This window comes from Euprymna scolopes, chromosome 2 (assembly GCF_053919585.1).
Source record: "Euprymna scolopes isolate OS-2025 chromosome 2, ASM5391958v1, whole genome shotgun sequence".
Classification (NCBI taxonomy): Eukaryota; Metazoa; Mollusca; class Cephalopoda; order Sepiida; family Sepiolidae; genus Euprymna; species Euprymna scolopes.
This window is the reverse complement of record NC_136483.1, coordinates 33181741-33205898: the sequence shown is the minus strand read 5'-3', so window position 1 is coordinate 33205898 and position 24158 is coordinate 33181741. Positions and strand designations below refer to the sequence as shown.

The 24158-nt window shown below is 31.0% G+C and overlaps 1 protein-coding gene across 1 annotated transcript in view; it reads right to left on the bottom strand.

Moving 5' to 3' along the window:
• The window catches only part of LOC145290658 (kinesin-like protein KIF23), a 118656-nt gene that overhangs the window by 67414 nt on the left and 27084 nt on the right, over nucleotides 1-24158 (bottom strand). Inside the window, exons 3-8 of the mRNA XM_080136501.1 lie at nucleotides 19150-19233; nucleotides 17028-17054; nucleotides 14357-14462; nucleotides 12494-12630; nucleotides 5799-5914; nucleotides 4004-4171 (exon numbers count right to left, since the gene is read on the bottom strand). Of these exons, the coding sequence (XP_079992627.1) occupies nucleotides 4004-4171; nucleotides 5799-5914; nucleotides 12494-12630; nucleotides 14357-14462; nucleotides 17028-17054; nucleotides 19150-19233 (638 nt within the window). The remainder of the gene's footprint in view (nucleotides 1-4003; nucleotides 4172-5798; nucleotides 5915-12493; nucleotides 12631-14356; nucleotides 14463-17027; nucleotides 17055-19149; nucleotides 19234-24158) is intronic.

Here is a 24158-nt window from a genome sequence, read left to right as displayed (position 1 = left end):
ATCCGTAGTTGTCGTCTCACCACGTTTTGGCCAAGTAAGCCTCTGGCTGGCTTTGGGTAGGATTGAAACCAAACTTCAGACAATGCTCATCTGGAACTGTAGAGATTCAACGTCTCTATGAACTGCGCCACGGGCCCCAAAGTGCAATCAAGGTTGAATTTTTTGGTCGTATAAATCCACGTTTATTTATTATCTGATCTTCCATGGTCGGGTCTGTACCGAATGGTATATATATATTATTTTAATTGGAATTCATTATTGAGATGAGTATTATTTATTTATTTATTTATTGAGGACTATTATTCTCATCTTTATTAGTTGTTGTTCCACAACGTTTCGGCCAACTATTCCTCTGGCCTTTGTCAGATGGTAACCGCGACAGATGAGGCGACAACTACGGATGGCAGTGATTGCTGAGAATGCAGTTAGGATAGAAGTTCATATCCATCGCGTTTACCACCTGACGAATGCCAGAGGAATAGTTGGCCGAAACGTCATGAAACAACAACTAAAAAGATGAGAATAATAGTCCTCAATAAATAAATTAATAAATAATATTCATTTCAATAATGAATTCCAATTAAAATATATAAATAAAAATTTATTTCAATTTCTTTTAAATAAGGATTGATAATTTGTATTATATGGATTTTTCATAGTATTACTCATTTTTTAAAAAAATTTCACATTCATCCCAAACAAGGCAAAGTCTAAGAAGACATAAAAGGCAACTGTGAATTAGAGACCATGTCTACAGAGACCCACTAAATAGAGAGTTGAGCAGTGAGATGTTTGTTGACACTTGAACTTTTGCATGTTAGTACAGACGGGGAAGCAGGATGCAGGGAGAAAATTCTAAAATCTAGCAGCTTGAAGGAAGAAACTTTTAGCTCTCTGGTATCAAAGGACCTTTACAGTAAAGGTGTGAGATTTTGCTGCTTGCCGAGTTGGTTGGGAGTATTTATAGCAAAGGAACACCAGTGCTATAAATTCAGAGAATAGTCTATTAAAGTGCTTACAAAACAAGCACAGGGATGCAACACTACAGCTATGTGACAGAGTTTGGAGTTTGGTTGACAGTAGGATTTTGGTTTTGAACCCTGTCCAATAGGTTGTTATATTCATGTTTCAGCCAATGTAAGTTTCAGCTTTTTTCAGGTGCATCTTGTTGAACTTGGGGAACTAGGAATAAGAACAATCTACCTCCATGGATTAAACAAAGAATTCAGTTCAAAATCAAAGTTTCAGGGTGTGAAAAGATGCACCTGAAGAAGATTGGAGTTATCAATTGGAACTTGAATAACAGTCAAGAATATTAGTTCAAATAATCTAAATAAAAATTTGTTCCAGAAATGATTCATGGAATTTAAATGCTCAGAAACTTGTCTGCTGAAAGAACTTGGGAAAGAAATTTAGAAGAATATCTAGCTATATAATATTCTGCTTGCTTCCTTAGTTCATATGTTGGAAGGTGATGGGTGTCTAGTGGTTAATGACACGGACTGACAACTTGGGTACCCCAAGTTCAAATCCCGCTTGATATACAAAAAATCACTTTCACTTAGAATATTGACAACCTACACATGGCCCCTCGTGTAATTTCTGCTATCTTTCTAGAAAGAATTCTGACTAGAAAAATATTTGGGAAACCAATGTCAACGATAGAATCTTTGGATTCATATATGATGATGTGTTTGCATGTTACATTTTAAAAATGACCAAATACAAATTTTTGAAGGCCAAACTGCTTCAAAAAAGACCAAATTCATGAAATTTGGCTTTATAACACTGGACAAGAATGAGTGCCCCCCCCCCGATGTAGCTTCGTTTGTTAATGTCATTATAATAATAATGTGATCATTGTTGTAATTGTGTGAGAAAGGAACTCGCAGTAATTTTGACATGCAGCACCTCTCACTGAAGAAAGAAGTCATCAAAATGTTAAGTAAAAAAGGGAACATTCGAAAGAAACAGGACAGAAAAAGCAAAAAAACATTGTCTGACAAGAGATGCTGGACTGAAGGAGTAAATTAAAGATTGTCTCTTACAATGTGATTTCATTTGTGTATTGAACTATGTAGCGCAATATTACTTTCTAAGTATTTATTAATTTATCTCATTTGAGTCACTTGTATATTATAAATACAATGGACACTATTATAATAGAAATGTTAATAAACTCATATTTACTGTGTGTTGTTGGTTTTTCTGTAAAAAAAAAAAAAATCATTTTTTTTGCACTACTCAGAAAAATATCAGTTTTATCTTAACATATTTTGTTGATTAAATATATTTCTCATTCTGTGGAATTTCCATGGGTCCTGTTGGTTATATAATTTGCATAAACAAAAGATTCTATTTTCTCTATTTTTGTGTTCACATTCAGTTGCTTTTGTCCAAATTTGTTTCTTTTTAGTAATAATTTGATTTAAAAAAATTGTTAATAGCTGAATATGCTGGTCAATTTACATAGACACTTTCTTACGATGACTCAAAATTTATCTTGCTTTTCAAAATTAGTTTAATGTTAGATATTTTTTTGTTTATATATTCAAGAAATTTTTTTGCTTTTAGGTAAAATATTATAAAATCTACTTTAGTTATTTCAAACAATTCTTTCAAAAAAAATTCTTTTATAGATGAAAAGTCGGCAGCTAAATGTTGACTTCAAACTCACCAAAGCTTCCAAATTCATCATTGAATGTAATTTGAGATCATACTCAAAACAGGGTTTGGGTAGACAGTTTGAGTAAATGGTGGGGGTTAGGAAGTAGAATAGGTAGAAGAAATTTTTTTTGTTTTTTAATAAAAGTACAGAAAGGGCTGAGGTCGAATTCTGTGATGCCCAAGGAGTGAATAAGTTTTTGTTTAAAAACATTTCAACCTCTGGGGATCATTTTATGCCAAGAAAAGGTTTACTTGTTTTTGTTGTCAATTTCTTGAAAAGTTTGTTTTCAAAAGTAAAATGTTTGTTTGGTTTAGAGAAATTTGGACAGTTTTGTTTCTTTTAAGTATTTTATAATTTGTTGAGATTTTATTTTTTTGAACACTTCTCCAGTGTTTGCTGTTTCCAAATATTTTTTCCAGATATGTTTGTGCCTTTTACATTCTATCAGTATATGTTTAGCTGTTATTTGTCAGTTGCAGAGTGTGTATTTGGGTGTTTCTTCCGCTTTGATCATGTAGGATTTGGTCAGTTTTGTATCTCCGATGCGTAGTATGATCTCTTCTCTTTATCCCTCTAATGTTTTTTATTTTTTGTTTGATGTTCACACAATTTGTTTTTTTGTGCATGTGTTCCATACTTCTTGCTCCTTGTATTTCAGGTATTCCTTAATTTTTCTTTTTAAGTGTATATGTGGCTTCTCTAGCTAGTTTGTCTGCTTTATTTCCTAGGATATCAACATGGCTTGGTATCCAAGCTATTTTATCTTTTTTGATTATTTCATTGTATTTGTGTGTTATTTCTGTGATGAAGGGATGTTTAGTTTTCCCTCTTCAAGGGCCATGATACATGGTCCTTGATAGGGAGTCTGTATATAAAACAAATTTTTATTGGTTGTTGTCTTTGATGAATTTGAGTGCCATTTTGATGGCTTGTAATTCAGCTGTATCTATTGAGGTGTCATTAGGCGCAGCTGTATTTGGCATTGGCTTCGCCCATCTGTATATGCTGCGCCCGTTCCATTTATTATTCTAGATCTGTCTGTGTATATCTTTTTGTATTCTGAATTTTTCTGGAATTCTTGGATAAACATTGCTAAGGTTCCTCTAATTCCCATATTGCGAATATCTTTCAGGATACCATATCTCCATGAAGTGTCATATGCTTTTTCCAGATCAAAAAGATTAGGACTACATGGTGGTTTCTTATTAGACAATTATGGCTTGCCCAAGGATGTGAGAGGCAGTAAACTATTAAAAAGGAAACTTGTATGCATTAAATGAGAGAGAGAGAGAGAGAGAGAGAGAGAGAGAGAGAGAGAGAGAGACTATTACTTACTTGTAGCCTACAATCGGATCGCATACTAATTCTTCCAGCAAATCAAAGATTCCATTGTTGTATATCTCGATATAAGACAGAAAGACGGCATACAAACATCTGTTGTTAATTCCTTCTACCTTGGTTTTATCTCGGAGACGTCGACTTTCAACAAATTCAGATTTGTCTCTGCAGAAAAATGTACATACAAAAGTTAGAACAAATCATTGCAGACCAATTTAGAATATCATTTATACTAAGACAAAAATAAAAATAAAAGTGTACCGGTAATTTTTTTTTTTTTTTTTTTCATAAGTTAAAAAAATTTTTTTAAATGAGATAGCAAAAATATTTTGGCATTATTTCAATTATTAGAGATGAAAAATGAGATTCTGCTAAGTGTGCATCCTGCATCCTTGCCACATATCCAAGCATCCCATTTCATATGAACAATATTGTACAACCAACTAAGAATTCTGTTAAAGTTTGACTTGAAGAAAAATAATTACTTTTCAAAACAATTGATTTCTTTTCTATTCAGTTTCCCTTTTCTCTCTGATTTTAACCACAACTTATCAATTTCAGTTGAAGTTTTTTAACGCAAGAGAAGAGCTAAGTGACTAACTCCCTTTTCATTAGCTGCTACATCGAGATGTAGGGGAAGGCGCCATTTCATTCCTAGGATTACTCCACTTGCTTTTGATCCTCCTTGTATAATGCTGAGTGTTTAGCAAGGGGGCATAAGTATCATTTAAGTCTTTGGTATGACTATCAAGGATTAAACCCTGACCTTCAATCCATTTGTAAACACTTTTAAAGTTATACCAAATAGGTTGATTAAACAAGAAAAAAATAAGAGAAAAAATTTAAACGTGTGGTGATGGTGAAAGGCTGTCACTTAGAACTTAAAAGTATTCATTAACAATCAGGTTTAAGTGAAAGTTTTTTTAGAGGCTGAAAGTTTTTTTAGGCGTGCAAGAATAACTAAGAATAACAAAATTAAATCAAATGTTCAGTTCAAAGTTCCACACAGGTCTCCAAGTTTGAAAATATGCACTTGAAGAAGGCATAAGATTATATTCGTTCAAAGTTTGTGAATGAATGTAACAAAATAATCCAAATAAAATATTTTATAAATAAAAAAAAACAAGTTTTTTCCTAAAACTTAATAAATTTACTCTAAAAAAAAAAAAAAAAAAAAAAAAAAAAAAAAAAAAAAAAAAAATGAAATATAATTCTATTAACAAACTAACACAATCCAACCAAAAACAAGTAAAATTCAAACGGTTGCTATAGTGCAACAGTTGCCAGAGTTGGTGTATTATATTAATATAAAATGGTGCATTGCAGCCCAAATGAAAAAAAAAGTGCAAAAGTCAGTTTAATTTTCTTGAATTGGTTTTTTCCCTTCAATTTAATTTTTGCTAGGGGATTTGAGTACTTTTTTTTTGTTTTAAATGATTTGAAAAAGAATAGAAATAAAACGTCTTTAAATCTCTTATAAACTACAACTATGCTTATGGCAGGTAAAGATATTATACAGTTAACGATGAACAAAAGGACAATTCAGACACAGATGAAAGAGAAATCTTTCATAAAACCAGATATAACAGTTCATTTATAAGAAATTGTCAAAGTCAAACACTCATAAGCATAGAAATAAAATATCTTCTGATTTACAAGACGTAGTCTAAAAAATGGAATATTCAAAGGAGAAAATAAACTAAAATATTAAACATGAATAAAGAAGCAAAAAATAACAATTAAAACCTTAAACTTTAAAGTATATTTTGCAAAATAAAAACGTTTATGACACCTTTTTGGAGTCTTTGGAACTGTTGATGTGGATGGCATGATGTCATTTTGAAGTTTTGTCATAGCATCAGCTTCACTCTGAACAGTGAAACCATTTGCACTATCTGTCTGAAACACCTGCAATGAAAAAAAAATGAAGATGTAACATTTGATCTCAAATCTAAATCTTAATATATAGGTATCTCTCTTTCTGTGATACTTTAGTATGAAAAGAGCAAGTAGGAGGAGGATGGAATGGAAGAAGGAGAAGTAGGAGAAAGTTAAGAGATTTTCACTTAAAAATGTAAGCTCATTAACAATTTAGAAACAAAAATATTTCCTTTTGTTGAAATTAAAAAATTCATAAGTATTAAATACTTTTAAACTTTTTTTTTTTTTTAATAATCGCTACCATTGATATTATAGAATAAATTTAACAGTAAACATTTTTTTATATTGTTATTATAAATAAATAATTCAACATTAACTGAAAAATTAACTGTATTCAGTATTGCTTACAAGTCACATTCATTGTTTTTTCTACCAATTAGATTTTTAAATTAGAATTTTAAAAATTAAATTTAATTATGGTGTTTTTACTGAGTTTACTAAGATAATGTTTTAATCTCACAAAATTATTGGATATGAATAACTTCCAATACTTTTGTTTTAATACATGAGAATTTGTTTTAAGCTAAAAAAATTTTCTATTCCTCAGTTTAAACACTCAAATTCATGTAAAATTTTGAAGGATTGTGAAACAATTGACTTTTTTTTCAGCTATTAACAAAAGATTAAAATGGTTATCTTATTATGAAGAAAATGAAATGTCGTCCAGTAAATTTAATTTCAACATAATTATTTTTTAAAATTGTTTTATTTTATGTTATTGCATTTTTGATTTCAATAAATATTTGATTAATAGTAAATAAAAAGAATTGAATGTGTCATGAGCAAAATTATATTGACAAAGGAATACACATGAAAAGTGATCACACGATTTTATTACTATAGAGATTAACAAACAACCGTAACTTGACCAATTTTTACTATAAATTAGATTTGGATAAAAACTTTCTAAAAAAATTTGAAGTGGCAAACAGTAGAGATTCACATTCAGCTAGCATGATGTTAACACTATCATTTTCTCATTCTAAGCTAATAATTTATAATCAAAGCCTAATTACAGAAATTAGCTTTTTTTTTTTTATTAAATAAATTCATAGAGCAGAAGGGTTTAAAATGGAGCATTTTCATTGGCTGAAGCTGACCAAAGTTTTTATATTTAAAAGAGTCAAATGTTTTTTATCTGCCAAATTATAATTATGATGCAATGTTAATATGTAGAGCACAAAGCTATCAAGGTGACATTGACCATCTGGTTTCAAATTGAAGTAGCTGCTAGAGCCAATATAATGTGAAAGTATCAGAAATTCAGTGGTTGTTCAGAATTCCCCCATAGTAAAAAACAAAAATACAGAAAAGTCTGTATGATGTACATACCCATAATGAAATGAAAAGATCATATTCCAAAACTCATGAATTGATCAAGTAGTTTTATTTTTTATAAAGAAAATTATTTAAAAAAATTTAAAAGCGATTAATTGAAAATAGTAGATATTACAATACTAATCTCATTAGTTTGAATTATTGTTATCCCTTATATTTCTTGAAATAACATAAAACAATTCCTTTTTGCTTACTTATAAAATTTAAATTTCTTAGTTAAAAATAAAACTATTGATTAATTCAAGTGATTTTTTAAATATATTTTTATTCTGTCACAGGTATGCACATCATATTTAAATTTTTTTTTTTTAATATAGGGGAAATTCAGAACAAGAGCCAAAATTGATAGATAGCAGTGCATCACTGAAGATTTGAATGTATTTTAGGACTTATGATGTATACCAAATACTATGTAAACAAATCAGTATTTACAAACAGTTGTTGAATTCTACAAAAAAATATTTTTAATCTTCTTCATATTCAACTCCATGTTCATTTTACATACTGGCATATATTGGATGGCTTTAAGAAGTTAACTTCCAAAATAACCTATCGCCATCTCTTTATTTATCCCTCAGGTTCATTTTTATCACTTCCTCTTTTCTTGGGTCTTTCCCTATCAACTAAACCTACTAACTCAATTGTTTTACATTCACTGACCTAAGAATTCATCTATTCTTTTAACGTGGTCATAGCATTGAAGTCTATGTGTCTGTACACATCTCTCTATACTGTACGGATTTAATCGTCCTCTGAGAGCATCAGAAACAAGCACGTCTTAAAAACTCACATTACACATTCATATAATTTCTCTCCATGCAATGTATGTCCTCAATCCTTACTAAACAGATTTCACTTCCATAGATTATCACACTGGATACATAGACTCTTCCTTTAGTAAATGGAGAAATAATTCAAAGAAAAAAAAAAGAGAGAGAAAAAGAGAAAAAAATTTAAGCTCGGTTTCTTGTTTAAATATTTCAATGAAAAAGCAAAAAATAAAAAAAGATGAAAATGTTCAAAGAAAAATTTTGTATCTGAGTTTTGTATCACCAATTAAAAATTTCATTTTCCAGCTTTCATATATACTGATATCACCATTCTTACAAGATTATACTATTAAAATAATATTTATATATAAGCCTACATTAACCCGTACACTAATCCTAAGTGCTTGAGAATATTGTGATCAGAATAGAGATAATAAATCCCACTTCATCTCAAGTATAAATAATATATTAATCAAAATGCTTACTGTACATATGCCTGAATATTTTTAAAATCTTAAATAAAAATGACTTGTTTTCACTAATGCTTACAATAACTGCCATACCAAAATGGCAACATATTTTGTAAAAAATAGTTGGGTACAAGTGAAAATCACATTTTAAATAAAAACTTGGATATAATCATCATGCAAAAATAAGTATCCTCGCTAAAAGGAAAAATTATCAAGTAGAATTTTATTTAAAATCAATTTCATATGCCATTCCTTATTACTTGATTAAATGACAGGGTTATATATCTCTGCTTTACAGAATATATGCTTTTATTAATGTCAATTAATACAATAAAACTAATTTTATCTTTAATTAAATAATTTTTCACAAGTTTAGGTGTAGATATCTATATTTTTTCCTGATATAATAATAGCAATACACATGAAAAAATTGAAATAGCTTGAAATATTTCAATATTGGTATGCATAGAAAGAGCTTGATGAGCTAAGAAAGAATCTTTTTAAATTTTTGAAATCTGATAAAAATTAAGGAAGTTATGGCTATTTTTGTGCCTCACACGTTTGGATATTTTTCCCTCTTTAAGACCATATGCGTTTCGGCACATTTTTTACACTACTTTTTCAGTAAAAATGTCATATTTTTGTTAAAACACAAGACTAAGAAATGAAATTTACCATATAAGTGTATTTTTGTACAAGGAATCAGAATATGCAACTGAAAATCTCCCAAAGTTTATGGTTTCCAAATAATCTGCAGTAAATGTGCATAAATATGCAGCAATTCCTTAAAAATGCCATGTATCCATAAACAGAAAAGAAGTTGGAGAACTCAAAGTTAAATTGTAATGTGCTTTATGTACAAAAAACTTAAATCTAAACATAAGACCATTTAAAAATGAATATATTGCAATATTTCTTTGGTATTATTGTAGATTAACACCTTCTGTTTAACCCCACTCAACTCCTGACCACCCCTCCAAAATGTGATTCTACCTTTTTAGGAAATTATGTATAAAATGCCATGAAAAACTTTAATGAAAGATAAACAAATTATTTTAGAATTGAATGTAAAATAATTTCCTAATATAGGTCATTCTAGCATTTTAGGGCAGTTAACTGTTTTTTTTTTTTTTTTTTTTTTTTAAGATGATTATGTGTAGTTTTAAGAGGGTTTCTATGCAATGGGAATATGGGGAGGGTTGCCATTCGGACTTTGAATTAATTGTAGGGGCTAAGGAAAATTATGTGTGAACATACTGAAAACTTGACAGAGACAAAGCTAACAAAAACAATATTAGAGGGGGGAGCGGTTAGTTTCACAAAAATTTAATGTAAAATAATTCACCATTTCCTGGTCATTCTAGCATTTTAGGACAGTTAACCAATTTATTTTCATGTGTATTTTTCTTTAAGGAAGGATCTATTTTTTGTTTGTTTTAGATGCTTGTATGTGGCTTACAAAGGTATTTTATTGGGGGGGGGGGGGGCTTGCCACTCGAACTTAGTGTTATTGTTAGGGTTAAAGAGTGTTTTAGGAATACGAACCGTTACTTCATTTTTGTTTTGTTGTCTTAACTGCAAAATGCCGTTTCCATTTCAAATAAATATTTTACAGAAAGATATATATATATATATATATATATATGTGTGTGTGTGTGTATTCGACAGGTAAATAAGTCAGAAAATGTTATATTTAGTTTTAATTTAATAAGAAACTGCGTTGCGAAATTTCAAAGAAAATTCCATAAATTTGTTGATTTCTATTTTCGCGGTTGAAGGTGTTAATTCCATAGGCCGTTTATACTACGTTGCAGCAGGTTGTAAAAATATCTTTCGCTTAATAAGTAGAAAAAAAAAATAACGAAATAAAAAGCTTCCTAATTGTAGTTTGATGTGTTTTCTTTTAAAATTTCAAGAATATTGATATAGATTTTGAGGGTTTGTATTACTATACACAGATTCGAAAAAGTTGTCAAAAAACAAATATATAACAAATAAATGTTATCAAAAGCAAGTTACTTTTCTACATAACTGGATAATTTTTTAGTGTTTTTATTTAATGTAACATGTTTATTCAGCTTGAAAACAGTGTTTACCGATGTTTTGGAAAATTTAAAATGGCGCCCGACTCCTGAAACGGTAAGTTTGTGGAAAAGAGTTAAAAATAAAAAAGTAGACAAAATACTGCTAGAAACTCGCTCAATATATGTTATCGTGACATGTGACATAGGCTGACATATATTCGGTGAGTTTTTAACAGTATTTTGTATAGTTTTTTTTATTTTTAACTCCTTTTCTCAAACTTACCGTGTCAAAGAGTCGGGCCGGGCGCCATTTTTAATTTTCCAATACATCGGTAAACACTGTACGTTTTTCGAGCTGAATAAACATGTTACATTAAATAAAAACACTAGAAAATTATCCAGTTAGGTAGAAAAGTAACTTATCTTGCCTTTGATAATATTTATTTGTTATATATTTGTTTTTTGACAACTTTTTCGAATCTATGTATAAACGAGATTTTGATACTTATTTTGATTTTGAAAAAAAAACATTTGTGGCTGTTCGCAGTAAAACATTGTTTTAATTCGCTGTTCAAAACTAATTTAAAGAATAAAAGTGCATGCAATCTACAAAAGTTTATTTTGTTTTTTTAACCATGTTTTTAAATTTGACGAGAAATGTGAGAAATTGCAACAGATTCAATGAATGTCCGCGTATTCAATCACCGCGAGCGGATATTTTGTCAACACGGTTTTTTAACAAATAAGAAATAATATTTTTATTATGTTTGAAACAACTTTAATAGTTTATTTTGGAAGTATATTCCATAAATAAAATAAAAAACCCACTTTAAAAACAGAAATTACGATCTTTTTATATTTTATTCGCAGTTTTGTCTTAGGGGTGTCAAATTTGCAATGGCGATTTTCCCAAAGATTCTGACACTGCTACAGATTCATAATGCCGAATTGGTTGGGATTGTTATTATACATTCTGAAAACCGAATAGTTCTAAACTAATGTTATTCTGATAACAAAATAGCTCTAATTAAACATATAAGAACATTTATATTCATATTTTCATGTTTTTCTTAATTCGTTCTTGAATAAAAATTAAAGAACGCGTGTTGTTTATACACTGTGCTGTGCTATGGCTGATTCTACAGGCTGGAGCTGCTGCTGCTGCTAGTACTTCATTTGACCAAATTCGAGAAATAGCAACAATTTTTTTTTCGGGTAGGTCCTTTTAAATTATCAATTACCGCGGTCCTACTCAACATAAAATAATACTTTTAATTGATAAAGATAGTAAAAAGATTGATTTACTTACTACTGGGTGTCCGAAGAATTTTTTTTTCAAAATGTTCGATACTAGTCATATTAAAGTCTTATTTTTAACACAACAAAAAAAGAAATGGTCAAAAATATTTCGGACACTTGACAGTATTAAGATTAACACCTCTACTGATTGGTTCCCAAATTTCATGACGAAATTCTTCATACAATCACGGTACGGACCTTTAGAAAACAGGGGGGGTCATTACAAAACCTTACCGAAAACGCCATTTTATGACGTTCACATTTTTATCACTTTATTTGCTTAAAACTCTTAAAATATATAATGTACATTCATATTTATTAATTCATTTGAAAGTATATTCATTTCCGAACAAAACAGTAGTAATTTGAAGACTTGAAGTGCTTTGGTTTAAAAAATATGGCTATTTTAGTAGAACTACCTTGAAATCTGTGATTATCCAAAGGGTTTTTTTAGTCCGTGTGTATTACTAATAATAACGTATTCAGAACTGCAATTTTCACTTGTGCCCAATACTATAGAAGCACCAAACAGTTAAAATAAAAATGGCAACATGACATACACATACAAAATTCCAATGATATTAAAAATCCAACGTTAAAGATGAGAGTAATAATAAAACAAGGATTTAAAAAAATTAGTCTTACATATTTCTTTGCTTGATGGCATTCAATCGTATTGAATATGACATCTAAACATCTGGGCAGAACACCTTGATCTTTAGGACTGCCTGTCATTGTGTAGGTCTTTCCTGATCCTGTCACACCATAATTGAAGAGCAAACCTGTAAGAGAAAATAAGAATCAACTCAAATATAACAGGATTTATTCTTAAATATTTTTTGGTAAGACCCACCTCCTTTTCCACAGTACAATATATTGTAATAAAAGAAACTACTTATAAAGCGGTAGCACACCTGTCATGTCGAGTGTGGGTATCTCGGAAAGAAAAAGCAAAAAAATGACTGCTCTAATACAACGTGTAGAAATGAAGACAAGAAAGGAGGTCTCTTTCTAATATTTAAAAGCGACTTTGTCATCTTCGTTAGAATATATAAGATAGAAACGGGTTAGTAGCTTAAAGTATTCTTGTGTGTAAAGATAGATTGAATATTATACGGGCTTGTTGAAGGAGAGGATAGTTAAGTGTACACGTGTTGTAGTCAGTGGTAGTTGGGACAAAGGATTAGACAGTCCTGAGTCGTAGATTAGATAGGTCAGTTAACGGAGAAAGAAAGAGAAAAGTATTCAATGTGTTTAAATGTTGTAGGAACGTGGATCTAGTCTATGTATCGACGTGAGCAGTCCTGTACCATGATGAAGAAAGTTTAGGCGTGTGCCACCTGTGGACAAAGGATTAAAGAGTCCCGTAGTATGAGAAAGGTCGTGTGTGAAGATAGCCATGTTGGCTTGTGGTACTCACATTAGCCTCGGGCTAAAGTTCCAGGCGATGTCTGCTGCCAGTCAGCAGGGAGAAAAGAGAGAGAGCTTGTTGCTGGTTTCATGTTTTATACACTTGGTCACGTGACTGAGAGCTTGTGATTGGACAAACCAAGAAGATGGTAGATTTAAATCTTGAGTTACAAGAATTTGCCCCTGCCTGTTATTGTAGTAATTTTTGGCTGCCACGGATGTTTTAAAAACTTGTGATATCGAACTCTCACACGTGGGCAAGATTTAGCGTACACATGGACAACGCTTTAAGCCAATAAAAAAGAAAATGAGCAAAAGAACGGATGGGGAGGAAAGTTAATGAACTCAAGTGTTGCATTTGGTATCGAAGAGACTTCATATTGATACAGATCATGTTTATTTATTTCTCACATTAAGAAATGTGGGACAAGGGTCGGAGAAAACTCAGTGTCCTCAAGAAGGAGCACTGACCTGCAAAAAATTCCTGGACATCTCTGTTGGCATTCCCCAGAAGGGTTATCTCAGGTAATTAGCAGTAAACTAACTTCTTCTCAAAGAGTGAAGGCAAAGCCTGGAAGGAAGGACCTCCTAGAAATGTATAAGACTAGCAATACACCACAATCAATAAGGAAAATGCCATTACAGGAATGGTCTAGACTTTATTGATTTTAGGGCTTAGGGAAAACATCTCCAAGTACATTAAAAATAATTATTAAAACATTTTAAATAAAGATCCTTAACCTTTTACCACCAGAATTTTTTTTATCCAATAAATAAATTTTTTTTAATCATGAATTTATGTTCTTCTTGAATCAAGGGGATAAAAGGAAAAAAAAAAAAATCACCAGAATGTTGAACCATACATAAACCTGTACTTTGAAGACCAGTTGGAATGACAAGTTATAAGAGTAAGAAATATTTCCTATACAGGTGATTTTTGAAATGCAACTTGAAAGTACAATTTAGCAGTAAAGGGTTAATATTAATTCTACTTTCAAATGGACACAATGTAATTTAAATAGTATTCCTACTATCATGAAAGCCATATTTGTTTTTCTCACATACCTTTGAAAAAAAAACAAAAAAAAAAAAACTCACCATTTTTTCCATTGATAAGATCTTCCACCAAAGGCAAAGCTACTCTTTCAAAAACTTCGCTTTGTGAGGAAGATTCATCAAACACTTGTTGGAAAGTGTATATATACTGAAAAAGAAAAACTAATTATTAAACAGGTTACTCAAAAAGGATAATACTGAAAACAATCATTTTAGGCAATAATTTTAGTAAAGGAAATTGTTGACAGTCGTGGTGAGATGAATATTTGTTATGAATGTTTTACAGAGTAAATTGAAGCTCAGTTAAGCATCTACCATAAAACTAACTATAAGTTCTAGAGAAAAATCAAAAAGTCTACCTCATCACAAATAAAATATCAGCGATGGATACAAATTCAGGATTAAAACTTCTAATATTTTCTTTTTTGTTTACCATAACATTTGAAATGCTTAGTGTTGCTGCATTATTTTCTTTATTTCTAATTCTTACATACTTTTATATTTGCTCATCCAACAAGTGGCTAGAAATCACCTCAATTACGGACATCAAATTGTCAAGATTCGTGAAGAATGCGAAGGTAAGGATAGATGAAACCAGCTTAACCAACTTCAGTACAAATCTAATATATAAAGTTTATAGACAAATTTTTTTATTTGTTTTTTTATTTATAAAACGTCTCAAGAAGATGCTGAATTAATATATGCAGTCTTTACAATAAGATGACAATATCCTGAAGGTAGTAGACTCTTTCTGCTATCTAGAAGACATGCTGGGTGCAGGTGATGGATGTGAACTTGGTACAGCCACAAGAGTGAAGGCAATTTCAGCAATGTCTCCCTCTACATTCGAAGTCAGTTGTATAGCAGCCATGTCAGGAGTATCAGGATATATGGCAGTGAATGTGGGTCTCTCATCCAGTCCTCTCTTACCTGCGTGCAGCACAACAACAGATCCATAATTAGATGGATCTACAATGTGAGATATGACCAAACCCAAGACATCAAGTCAAGAGGAATTTAGCATAGAAGTTAATTCTAAGGATGAACACTGGTATGATCATGGGAAATGTTCATCCTCATAGATAAGCCATTGCAGAAGCACGAATGTTCTACATTGCAGGAAGGTTAGCTCGCTAAGGAAACTTAATGGCAAGCAATTAGACATAACCACAGAGTGGAATTTGAAGACACCTGACCTGCTGAACTGTGATAACTGGACAATGAGCTTACATAGTATCAAAAAACACCGACGCCTGAACAAGGGAAAGTAACATTAAATGAATAGGTGTTTTTTTTTTTTTTATTTAATAGAGGGGAGAGAAAGCGACTGACCTTGCTCAGTCATAAAATATGACTAAGTAAAATTTAATTCATGCAGATTTCATATTTATTATTACAGAGCCAATTATCTATTGAATGTTATAGCATCCCTAATATATGATATTGATTTCAAAGTTAAAAAAAAATGACTTGGGTGCCATAAGCAAGAATCGAAACTAAAACATTTAACATTCCAGTTGTGTTCCCTCTGTTTTGCGCTACCAACAGATAGATAAGAAAAACTTTAAATTGAATTACTTTAAGCTACGAATGAATTTGTGCAATACGTCAGCAAGTTGAAACATTTTGCATTTCAACTTGTTGACATATTTCTGTATGCGTTATTCATTCAAAGATTTTACTCTTTATAAACCATCGTTGGTATATGATTACTATTTCCTGTTAATTTCAGTGTTATGTGATTAATAGTTTGAAACTTCATTGGTTAAATATTTACACACGCATATACATCTGTTTTATTCGTATGGATTGTACAATTCAAGCATACAAACAAATACTCTTTATGTACTTACAGAACACACTGTGTTTTACAGTATTTTAATTTTTGTAAATAGTCTGCAAATGATAGATTCTAATTAATATCCTAATAGATATTACCACTCTTGGACAGAGTGAACTTGAACGCAATGGCAACAACTTCATACTTTCTACAACTCCCAAATTCAGATCATCAGCAGATGTGATTTATGATCATGATCATACCCAGTTTGGTAGAGCACTACCATAAAAATTGACCTATCTAAGTATGATGCAGCATAATGACCCTTCCCTTCCTAGAGTTGACAGCATGCTTATTGGTAATCCATAATAAAAATATCACCTGTCTGCGTAAATGTATGTATGTATGTATGTATGTATGTTTGTATGTCTGCCTAAAACTTGACAGAGGCGACAGATTTTCAGGAGATCGGTATCGTTTTGAAGCTCTACCCTTCGGACAACAAATATTGAAAAATTTGTAAAAAACATTTCTTCACCCTCAACTGGGCAGTTTTGTACAGGGAGGGGTCGGATTTTCCGATGCTATTTCTGAAAGTTATCTTTTGTTTTTGATTGACTACGCTCAATTTGAATGCTTTAGACTTCCGATCACGTCCTGGAACATCGGTAAGATGTCAGATTTTTTTTCACTTTCTTTTTCACCTTCGCGTCAAGGGTTCGAGCCTGCCTGCCTGCCTGCCTACTACCACTTTTTTTTTTTTTGCTCAACACACCTCTGGGCAACAACGCCGGCTACCCAGGTTAGTAACAAAATAAAGTTTAAAAGAATCATTGCAACCCTATTTCAGGTTAGCATAGTTAAATAAAAATGTTTATAACCTGTAAAATGTTTGACAAGTAAATAATGAAACATTTTGCAAAATAAACTTACCTCTCTCTGTTGAGAATTTTTTAGGTCCTAGTAAGAGATTGAAAAAAAAAAAAAAATTATTTAAACCAAAAATGTTATTTTGACATAAATTTCTAAAAAAAAAAAATTCTAAAAAATAAAAATAAAATACAAATTTAACATAGAAAACAATTTGTATCAAAATCTTTAAAATATTTGAATTTTAGAAAAACATTTTAATTCAAGTTTTTCATTGAAAATTGTATAAACATGAAATCTTTTTTTTTATACAATAACATGTTATAATGTAATTACAATAACATGTTATAATGTAATTACAATAACGTTATAATGTTTAGGCGTTGACCAGAAATGTCGTTTTAACCATCAGCTGAAGGTTTTCCTTCGGGACATAAATTGTTCCTCTATTGATTGTTGTTGTATGGCATGGTAAGGGTTGATTAAACCGGCTTCCTTCAAAGGAGAAAATGTCAAGAGAATATTAAGTCCACAAGCAGTCTCCAGTTGCCTGTAATGTTTGGTGCATTTTTGGTCAGGAAGCTAATATTTTCAGACAGCCTGATCTTGTAGCATTTGATGCCCTAACAGCCTTCTGAGCCAAAGTGGATCTGGGAGCAATGGTAACTAAGGCATTACTCCACATTCCCCACAACCTCCAAATGTGATCTTACTACTGAATGTCTTTTAAAGTCATACTCAGGACCACTAGTTGACAGGTATAAGATGCCTTCAATCAATTTCCAGACGTTCTTTGTACAGGCATTTAAAATTGTCATAGACTCTTTAAAATTCCGTATGTTATTGCTATATATCTTATGAGATGATGGACCAATTTTTATGATTTCAGGTTCAAATAGACAGCTACAGCAGGAATTGGAATACACCCTACTAAAGCCTGATTGTCACAACTGGTGACTTTCAAAAATGCAATCTGAACGTGAAGACACTTCAGAAGATATGCAATAAAACACTGAACGTGAAGACACTTCAGAGATATGCAATAAAATTTTGTTTTCAACTTGGAAAAAATGCCACAGAAATGTATGGCATGCTTCAGACTGCTTTTAGCCCATCTTGCATGAATCAAGCATCAGTTTTTGAGTGGCATAAGAGATTCAAGGAGTCTGTGAGGGAAGATGAGAGGTGTAGGAGGAGTAAGGAAGTCAGAATACTAGAGTTGATTGGCCAAATAAAACATTTCATAGATAAGGACGCTTGCATGTCTATAGAGACAATAAGTGCACAGTTTGATGTCAGTGGAGACTGTACACACAATTATTCATAAAGAACTGAAGATGCAGAAGATTTGTGTGATACAATAGTCCACAGTTCCATTCTTGTTGTAGACTATTTGACCAAATGGGTATTAAGATAGTTCTTCACCCTCTCTATAGTCCAGACCTTGCTCCCTGTGACTTGGTTATTCGCTAAGCTCAAAGGAAAACCTTAGAAGCTGTCATTATGAGACAATTGAGATGAAAGATGCTGTGACGAGGGTCATGGACACACTCGCACAAGAGGACTTTCATGGCACCTTCCAGAAGTTTTTAGAATTGTATAACAAGTGCATTGCAGACAGAGGAGATTACTTTGAAGGGAACGAGAGTTTCATGTGTGTACTATCAATAAAAGTGCCCATACAAAAAGTCTGGAAATGCATTGAAGGCACCTTGTATGTCTCTGGTCCTATGCAGTTCTAGATTCACCCTGCCAGGCTTCGCCCCTATTTTGGTATGCTGACAGTGTTTTTTGTAGGCTAGAGTGTTCTTTCTCTAGTGTGCTGGCTTTTTAAATTTGACTTTCTGACTCTTGTATCATAGCATCCTGCCATGGGAGGGAGATTAATAACATCGGACATTGATTAAAAAAAAAAAAAAAAAAAAATATATTAATTATGTAACTCGAAGGATATTCTACGTTTAGAATTATAAAATCATTGCATAAATTTCTGCAATTTATTTTAAATCCTTAAAAACTAAAATTCCTAATTATATTTAATATTAACTGAATTCTAGCAAGTATATTTTCAAAAACTGAAGAAATATTATAAAGTAAAATATTTCCCCTTTAAATCACACAAAAATTATTTGGTTTTGAATTATTGAAACAAATATTAGATTATAAAAAAAAAAAATCAACTTACTTGTACTAATTGGATTTGATTCTCACCAATGCTCTTAAGGCAGGTTTTCTCAGGGTCAGCCACTGGTTTGATACGGCAATAAACCTGAAAATAAAAATTACAATCATAGAAAAAAGAAAAAATTTTTTTTTCTTTACTGATTTTCAATTTTTTTTTTTTTTTGTAAATGAAAATATTTATATAACTCGTATTTAAAAATATATATATATAAATATTTAAATAACTTGTAAAAGCATTGCTCAAATAAATTTGTAATATTTAAAGGTTTTCCTCTGAAACGACAAAATGAAAACTTTATCAATTTGGATACTTTATTTGTTCAATGGTTACAATTCCAGTGATTTCTGTTATGACACATCAGAGAAGGAGGGGCATGAAAAATGTTCTAAATTGTTTGTTTATGAACTAGCAGAGCTTTATTATGTTACTTGTGCATTATCTGTGGATAAGACTATCAAATAAGATTGTATGTGTGTGTGCGCTTTTCTCGGCCATATATAACGTTTGTATATTAATTTTTTGGTCATTTATGACAAGAGTTAATAAAACAAGAAAGGGGTGTGAAAAAATAGATAAACAACAAATAAATGTTATCAAAGGCATGATAAATTACTCTTCTACCTACCTAGTAAATGTTTTGTGTTTTAGCTTATTTCAAAGCATTTATTTACTTCAAAACAAAAGTAATTTTAAGTCTGTTGAATTAGAACAAAAAAAAAAAATGTCAATTTCGTTACAGCCATGTAGACTCTTAATAATCATTCAAAAAATCGAAATTAACAAAATACTTGTAGAAATACATCCAATAAATGTTATCAATCATGTGAAAATGTAATGTTCTACAAGTATTTTGTTCAATTTTCAATAGAGTAACATATTTCAGTACTTGTGAATTTAACGAACCAGACGTAACTCAGCATTTGCTCGACTTTGTCCGGCGCATGACGTCAACAGCCGGATAAAACTGAGTGTTGCCGATAAAATAAAAACAATGCTACAAACTAACTGTAAAATGAAATTGTAAAATATAGAAACATCCAAAAATAAATAAAAAGCAAAAACCTATCGTTCATTTATGTTTATTTTTATTAGTATTATTGTTTGAAATTGTTTTCTGTTTGCAAATACATAAAACATTTTTTGTAAATAAATAATAGTTAGTAAATTTTTTTACTGAAACTTTTTTTTTTTTTTCAACTATTTACGTAAAATAACCAATAAAAATGATATTTGTAGGATATTTTTTTTTAAACAAATAATAGTTAGTAATTGTTTTTTATGAAACGTTTTCTTTTTTTTTCCCAACTATTTACAAAAAAAGAAATCGCAAGAAAAAGGAAAGGAAAACTTTTTTTTTTAAACCAAGTTTTTTTTTTTTTTTTTTTTTTTGCCAGGAACAAGGAAACTTTTTTTTTTTTTTTTTTTTTTTTTTTAACCAGAATCCCTGCGAGATTTTTTTTTTTTTTTTGACAGAAACATATTTTCTCAGGAGGATGTATTTTCCTCAGACTTTTGGAGGGCATCAGACGACAAAGTGGATGAAGGTTCACCGTTAAATGGTGATACCCCTCCTCTTCTCTCACTTTGCTGTAAGCCATCCAACAGTCTGATACGACCGTGGTCACCGGCAGAATGTATTTTCTTATTAGTGGAAGGAGGGTTTCGGTATTCCTATTTGGTACGTTAACCAAAAAACCCTCCTTTTCAGCGGGGTCGGCGTATCCACCAAAGACCCAGACTGATGTTAGACGTCTGCTGACGTTGTGTTTCCAGCGATTGAAGAAGACAGACTCGTCGATTTCGACCGTATGGCCTAGGCCTCCTATCTGCTGGGGATTCCTGAGAAAGTAATCCTGGCATATATCTCGCAGGAAATTCTTCCCGTCCACAATTGTGTGGCGTGACCGCAACCCACATTCACGCTGGAGATCCCTAGTCGCCGCCATCTCGAACGCCCATATCAAAATTCTTGTCTGCTGCTTGGTGCGCGCACGTGTGTCGAGTTAAAACTAATCGCACAGCGTTTTGATTGGCTTATGACCATGTTTCGTCAGACAGTAGCAAAACCTGAACTGTTGACGTCATACGCTGGACAAAGCCAAACAAATGCGGAGTTATGTCTGGTTCGTTAAATGCATAAGTACCCATATTTCTATTAAAACTATCTCTCTACTGTACTCGTTCACCCATTTTCCTTCTCTCCACCTCTCTCTTCTCTACCCAGTCTATTCTTCTTTCTGGACACATACATGGACCTCCTTTTTACAGATTCCTCAAGGAATGAACTAGCATAACGGAATTAACTTACTGATTAAAAAAAAAAAAAAAAAATTCAAGATTATTTCCTTTTAGTTAGTTCATAATTGGGCTGGTAAACAAATTCATATCCTATTAAATCTGTGTCAGTTTAGGGTCAAAAAATATATTTTTTTAAATTTTAGATTTTATTCATTCAGGACAACACTAATCAAGAAAATACCAACTTTGTGAGTACTTGTTTTATTGTTTTTTATTTTTAGCCAAACACACAGAGACACAGACAACTGGGCTTTATATTGTGGACTTACAAGACTTGTTCTGTTTTATATTAAATTTGTTCTGTAAATAATCTGCAAATGATAGATTCTAATTAACTAATACAGGCAACCTAATAAATACTACCACCCTGAGTCAGAGTGGATTTGGGAGTAATGACAACTAAGAGGTGACTTAACATTCTCCAGAGCTCCTAAATTTCGAGCCTCATCACCGGATGTAGTTTATGGTTATATAAAGAGGTTTGGGGATCACTTAATGTCGAATCCAGACATTTTAATACAAGTTTATGCCTTAAAGTAACATTTTGAAACATTTAATTATATAGTTATTTTATAATTATTGTAAAATTTTCTGAAATTAATATATTTTTCAAAGTTATATAAACGCACACACACTTTGAAAAATGTATTAATTTCAGAAAATTTTACAATTATTATAAAATAATCATAAAATAAATTAGGCACAACACCATTCAAAAGTGTGGACAGAGAGTCTATGGCCATCCTTATCACTACTTTATAATTTCCTTAAAAAAAAAAAGAACAGAATAAAAAAAAAAAATCAAAAAAAAAAAAAATCCAGATGAATAAAAGTTTTCATCTGAATTGAATGAAATACTAAAGAAATTTTTTATGTGTTTCTGTTCGTTTTTAATTGGTCTAAAATGTTTATTTTTTTTTATAGATTTACTATTGAAAAAGATCTAGCTTTACCATTTCATGTATCATATTAAGAAAATTCAGTGTGTTAGCTGTTGAAATGAATCATATGAGCAGTCAAAGTTGCACTTATATGTCATTTCTGCACTTTTTTTTTTTATACAGGGATAATGGGATTTTGTTCATGCATAAACAGGTTTGATCTGATAATTATTTTCATTCTGATTCATTTTTATTTACCAAAAGATACATTTGTAAGGACTTACTTGTTTGAAGCCTGTACTTTTTAATTATAATTCCAACAAACTTTGAATCGTTATAATTCAATGTCTAATCAAGCTATACCATCATTTATATTTTTTAAAGATCTATGTGTCCACATTAAAAGTTGTCAGATATAATTAAAATAAGATTTTGGTTTTGGGTACTTTTAGAAAGGATATTATCTCATCTACTTTAATTTTTGTCCAACAATTCTTTTATATTCATTGAGCAGTAAAATGTTTCACTTGTAAGAGAAAAATCAATTTATTCAGTGAGAGCATGTTTTTATAATTTCTACCATCTTACAGTCATGGTACATTGGTTATTCTTCCTTCAGCAAGAATGCATAATCCCTGTATGACTTACCAAAGTTTAAGTAACACCAATTCTTACTTTTGAGTTCTAAAACTTTGTTTCCATTCTTCTAATTAAGGTTTGATTATTCAGAGTTTGTTATATTCATTAATGCTTCAGTGATGTTAACCTTGTTGTTATATATATTTGTTAATTTCATTTTTAATTCTGTATATGAAATCTTAATATTTTTCAAAGAACTTTACTAAAAGCAAACTTGGATGTTTTAGCAGCTTAGTCATTGTCATTGATTCCTGTATGACTTGGAATCAACCAAGGAATATTTCATTATCATTTGACATTTCTAATTTGAATAAAAGTTTTATTATGAATGAATTGTTAAAATTGTTGTCATTATATGCCATTCACCTTATACAAATTTTGAAGAGCGCTAATTCTTTCTTTCGGTTTCTTCTAAATCAGGAGTCAGCAACACATTCGACCCCACAGGTAAGATCATGTTATAATGAGGGGTCACGGGCTGGAGGAAAGCCATGAATAAAAAATCACATACGCAGACCCCTGTCAACCATAACACTTCAAACTATAATTAAAATAAACACTGAGGAATCAGAAAAACAAAAGAAAATCTAAAATTAAAAAATTTAGTTTTCCTCTAAGAACGTCAAAATACTTCAAAGTGAAGAATATCAACTGAAGTGAAATGGATGAAATTATGATGTGTACGTTTGAAACTGTTATTGAAAATTGTATGTCAAATGAAACACACACACACAAACAAAAAAATGAAACACACCCATAAATACAAGTAGTTGCAAACATACACTTATGTATGTACAGTTGCATGTTCAAGGACTTGGTACACCATGTCTCTTGATGGATAATGCAATGATTTTTTTACAAATTTAATTTCAAGGTTTTCCCATATGTTGCTATAGAAGTGTTACAAAGACCCCCCCCCCCCTAACCATTGCTGGAGCACCATCAGTTTTGATTCCAATAAACTTTAAGAAATCAAATTTCATTTCTATCTTCATTATGAACAAAGCTTCAAAAATATTTGATCCAGTTATGATTCTCTTCATGAGAATAAACTGAATAAACTTTAAAAATATGAAAAGTAGAAGTCATTTCTTGCACAAACATAGAAAAATGTACAGCATCACTTGAGTCTGCTCTTATTGATTGTAATGGAAAAATATTGCAATTTACTGCAGGTGGACATTATTGGAT